This window comes from Gekko japonicus, unplaced genomic scaffold (genome assembly GCF_001447785.1).
Source record: "Gekko japonicus isolate JY-2015 unplaced genomic scaffold, Gekko_japonicus_V1.1 scaffold2009, whole genome shotgun sequence".
Taxonomy (NCBI): Eukaryota; Metazoa; Chordata; class Lepidosauria; order Squamata; family Gekkonidae; genus Gekko; species Gekko japonicus.
The window spans coordinates 244,234-249,508 of record NW_015174327.1 but is presented as its reverse complement, the minus strand read 5'-3'; the positions used below and the strand labels follow the sequence as shown (position 1 = coordinate 249,508).

General features: G+C 41.6%; 1 protein-coding gene across 1 annotated transcript in view; it reads left to right on the top strand.

Moving 5' to 3' along the window:
• The first annotated feature begins 3,551 nt into the window (after positions 1 to 3,551).
• SUCLG2 (succinate-CoA ligase, GDP-forming, beta subunit) overlaps positions 3,552 to 5,275 on the top strand; it is a 133,834-nt gene continuing 132,110 nt past the window's right edge. The window contains exons 1-2 of the mRNA XM_015424237.1: positions 3,552 to 3,645; positions 3,965 to 4,055. Coding sequence (XP_015279723.1) covers positions 3,996 to 4,055 — 60 coding nt within the window. The 5' untranslated portion in view covers positions 3,552 to 3,645; positions 3,965 to 3,995. The remainder of the gene's footprint in view (positions 3,646 to 3,964; positions 4,056 to 5,275) is intronic.

Below are 5,275 nucleotides of genomic sequence, written 5' to 3'. Positions count from 1 at the left end.
TCAGCTCCAGATTCAACATGAACAATATTACCATTATGTTCTCTAGGTATGACTTCATATCCATTGTCCACAGTTCTTTTAGTAGATATTATATTGTGACTTGCTTCTGGGACAAAAGCACAGGCTCTCAGTATGATTTCCACAACTTCTTGATTTGTATCTAAAACTTTCAACAAGACAGAGCCACTACAACACATACAACTTGCCCATTAACTTGTAGTAGGGTAGGCCTTTTTTTGTTTGCCTAATTCAATAAAGCTTACTTCATATTGGATAAATGGCTGAAACTTCCACTGTCTAGAAGCCAGTAATCCTTAAGATTTTGATTTGATTCACCGATAGCAAACACATGTCTTTCAGCAGATTTCTTATTATATTTAGTATTTCCTCTTTCATGGTCAATAGCAGTTTTGATCCTCCATACCCTTTGATCTGCAATATTTTGCTATATGCCCACGTTCCTTACTGTCAGCAAGCTGCCATTCCGTTTTCTGTGACCTCTGTGTACATATCTTTACCCTGTTGCACCCGGCTTGTTTCTACTATCCTGCTTCTGTGCTGGAATGCATAAGATAACTACTGGTGGATGTGTGGGGGAGAAGATGCTGTAATGCTTGCCTATTGCTATCTCATGAGAACTGCACCTGTGTTTTGTCTGATGTTCTGCCTGGTTCCCATGGACTGGGCGCGCAACCGTTTCATTAGCCCGCCAGCGGGAATATTATTCATTGGATATGTATCTGTTTGAATTTCCTTTATTATGCTCGCCCTACCTGTGTATCCCCAGTTCTAACAAAGAACGTGTTTGAGTATGTCTTCAACGCTTTGAAATAAATTTTGCTTTTATTGAAAACGTGGATTTATTCTCGATGCTTGGGGATCCAACATATTGTTAGAACTGGGGATTCCGTTTTTCATATGAGCCTGTTGAAGAAAGATCCTGGCCCGTCTCCCTGGAGACCATCAGTTACTCCTCCTCCACCTGTCATTTTGGAAGGGGATGAACATTTCGAGATCGCTGATATCCTTGATTGTAAATTGAAACGTGGTAAATTATGGTACCTTATCGAATGGGTTGATTTCGGTCCCCAGCACCGCGAATGGGTGGAAGAAGGGGATATTCGGGCCCCTTACCTGATCCGTAGTTTCCACAAGAGGTTCCCGGACAAACCGGGAGGTCTCCCGCCCAGCCCGGGAGATCTCCCGCCCGACCCGGGAGGTGTGTTTTAGATGTATTTTAAGGGGGGCAGTATGTCAGCAAGCTGCCATTCTGTTTTCTGTGACCTCTGTGTACATATCTTTACCCTGTTGCACCCGGCTTGTTTCTACTATCCTGCTTCTGTGCTGGAATGCATAAGATAACTACTGGTGGATGTGTGGGGGAGAAGATGCTGTAATGCTTGCCTATTGCTATCTCATGAGAACTGCACCTGTGTTTTGTCTGATGTTCTGCCTGGTTCCCATGGACTGGGCGCGCAACCGTTTCATTAGCCCGCCAGCGGGAATATTATTCATTGGATATGTATCTGTTTGAATTTCCTTTATTATGCTCGCCCTACCTGTGTATCCCCAGTTCTAACAAAGAACGTGTTTGAGTATGTCTTCAACGCTTTGAAATAAATTTTGCTTTTATTGAAAACGTGGATTTATTCTCGATGCTTGGGGATCCAACACTTACAAAGAAAGCATACAGTGTCTCTATTTCCAAGTTTCACTCTCAGTACAGACATTTTACTGTTTGCTTCAGACATTTCTTTTCTGCTTTCTTCATCTTTTAAGTAGGCTAGGACAAATAGTTATCAATTTGACCGGAGAAAGATCTGGGAAAGCTATTACAAATGGCTGCTATGATGTACTTGTCATCTAAAGTCACCCCTGAAAATTTCAATTTTGGTACTGTTACCATGATATTATTTAAATGTACAGAAATTGATTCTCTTTCATTCATTCTGAAGCTGTAAAGTCTTTGTTTTATAAATAGGGTTTGAGTCTGCATTTTCTTGCTATATTGGTCTTGGAGCAGGAGCCACATTCCCTTGCATTAGCACAGTCAACAAACAAAGAATTTTCATGATCTGAGACAGAAGTTAAAATGAACAATTCTGCTGTAGCATTGAGTGCGAAAATCCTTATCAAGTGCATCAGTGGCAAAATGCATCTTTAATGCAGCTCTCAGTCTGGCTGTAGTTAGTTCCATTTAAAAGGGGAATTTGCATATTTGGAGGAGGGCAACCGTCCAAGGCTGGGGTGGGTAGGTCTGCCATTTTGGATGGGCCTGCTGTGTATAAATAGCAAGTTTCCTTGTTTTCTTTGTTTGCAGACAGCCTAACAAGATGAGGATTCTTCCATGGCTGTGGCTGTCTTGTTCCTCCCTATCTGGTGGTTGCTTTAAGTTTCCTGTCCCCAGCTCTTCTGGTGTGCTGGCCAGTGATACTGCCTTTGACCCTGGGGCAATCATAAGGCTGGATCACCCTTTTCCTGTTACATGATGTTGATGTCAAGTAAATTACTGTTACATGTTTGCAGCTCAGTTGGTCCTCCATAGGGAAAGTTTGAAAACTGTTTCATAATGCATCATTTTCTCATAAAATAGGGACATTAGCGACTCATTCTTGGTGTTCAAAAAAAATTCTTCTAACTGCTGGTAAACTTATATCTCAGTTGTTTGTGGAAACTACTTTTGTATGTTTATCACTTTGCTGTTAAGACAGGTTTGGATATAAATTACATAAGAAGCACTTATGGAGGTAAAAGTCAGGGGAAATATCAGTAATAGCTCTCACCGAGCCGAAAGAATGACACCAGCCTCCACCAGGGTGCCGGTAGGCAGCCCCTTCCATTGAATTGATGTGGCCTTAGTTAGGATTCAAATATGTGACTAGCACCCAAAAATGTAAACCGCCCAGAGACCCCTACGGGGGTTAGGGCGGTATATCAAGTTGAAATAATAAATAAATAAATATAAATAAATATAATGTACTTCTTTGTGGACTCTGCATCGCACTGTTGGGCACACATCAGACCAATGTTTACCAGTCTGTATAGCTCATTCTGTGTCTCTATCACTGCATACATTTGTGTTGGAACATGTCTAGGTATGTGACTATATGAAGCCAAATTCTGATGACTGGCTGAGAATTTCTAATTAAGTCTGCAGCCCCTCCTGGTAGCAAAGCTACCAAACCTGAAGAATTCGGAGCTCTTCCAACATGCTGCTTCCTTTCTTACTTTAAAACAACAACAACAACAAGCATTCAGCCTGATGAAGAGGTTTGTGGTACTTGAAGACTTGTGGTCATGTTTTATGATTTATTGATTGTTCATAATAGTTCAAAAAATTGCACAACTTTTGTATTTGGATTTTCTTGCCCATGGATCACAGCGGATGCCTACAATTTAAGTTATATTGGTTTGTTTATGTATTTGTTATACAAATATACGAAAATATACATAAAGTATACAAAAATCGTATTGTAAAATTAGCTGTAGTTTAATAAATAATTTGATAATACAACAATGTGATTTCCCCACTCTTTTTCTTACAGAGGCTGCAGAAATTGTATTGAAGGCTCAAATCTTAGCTGGAGGAAGAGGAAAGGGTGTTTTCAGCAGTGGACTCAAAGGAGGTGTGCATCTCACTAAGGAGTAAGTCCTCAGACTTTACAACAATATGAGAATGCCCATGCAGAAAATCAACAACCTTTACAGATGTCTGTGTATTGATTTGTTTGCGAGGGAAGGCAGCATGGTATAGCCTGATCTCAGCAGGTCTGGGAAGCTAAGCAGGGTCAGTACTTGGATGGGAGACCACCAAGGAAGACTTTGCAGTGGAAGGCAAAGGCAAGCCACCTCTGCTTCTCACTGGCCTTGAAAAGCCCCTTGCTGGGGTCTCTATTAGTCTTGATGGCACTTATGTACGTACGTATTGATGTGTTTCCCCCCCCCTTCTTCTCCCCCCCCTTAGCCCTACGGTTGTAGGACAACTTGCTCAACAGATGATTGGATACAATCTTACAACAAAGCAAACCCCAAAGGATGGTGTTAAAGTTAAGAAGGTAAAATAGTTTTGCTGCTTAAAGCTACTGGACAATACCATTCTATATTACTATTAAATAAATCTACATTTTTATAAGTTTTTTTTTCATCCTTCAAGATTCCTAAAGTGTTGCATACTATTCACCTGATATTAGAAGACTGGGTTTTTTTTGTCCCTGGCCTTGGTTGTTTCTTAAAAACGGTTTTGCTTAGGCCAATTAGAAGAGCCGTCTGGAATAGACCATCAGTTCCAGCATCCTGTATTTGATAGGGGCCAGTCAGAGACCTCTGGGAAGCTCACTCCTCTCCAAAAACAATTTAAGGTAGTGGCTTTCATCTTGTGTCGGTGAAGTCCATCAGTGAATTTCATAAGCTAGTTATGCATTACATAAAGATGTTCTCCCTGCATGTGCCGCCCACCAGCATCATTGGGTGCCTGCACATTCTAGTCTTATAAGAGACTGGGAGAAGGTTCTCGCTATCTCATTTTCTCTTTGGGCGACCAGAATGGTATGCAGTATTCCAAAAGTGGTTGCACCATTGGTTTGTACAAGGGCATTTATAATACAGCTGCCTTCTCCCGTGGATCCCGTGACTGGAAATGCTGAGGGGGAAATCTGCACAGGAAGGATGGGTGATGCTGAAAAATGAAGTGCTTAAGGCACAATCTCAAACTGTTCCGGCAAGAAAGAACGGTGGGAGATGGGTAATGAAGCCAAGGTGGCTGAACAAGGAACTCTCTAAAGAGCTGAGACTAAAAAGAGAAATGTACAGGAAATGGGTCAGATTACTGAGGGTGAATACAAAAAGCAAGCTCGAATCTGTAGGGATGGTGTCAGAAAGGCTAAAGTGCAGATGGAGCTGAGGCTTGCGAGGGATGCTAAAAACAACAAGAAAAATTTCTATGCCTATGTTCGGAGCAAAAAGAAGAACAGGGATGGGGTAAGCTCATTGCTAGGGGAAGACGGTCAAGTATTAACAAGGGATGAAGACAAAGCGGAATTACTCAACTTTGCATCGGTCTTTAACCATAAGGTGAGCTGTATACAAACTGAAGAATGCAGGGCATATGAAGGAAGGAGGAACTGCCAGTCCAGGATACATAAGGAAATGGTTAGAGAGCATCTAGCTGCCTTAAATACTTTCATATCTCCAGGGCCAGATGGCTTGCACCCCAGGGTGCTAAAAGAAATTGCAGATGTTATTTCAGAGCCTCTGGCTCTAATCTTTGAGATGTCCT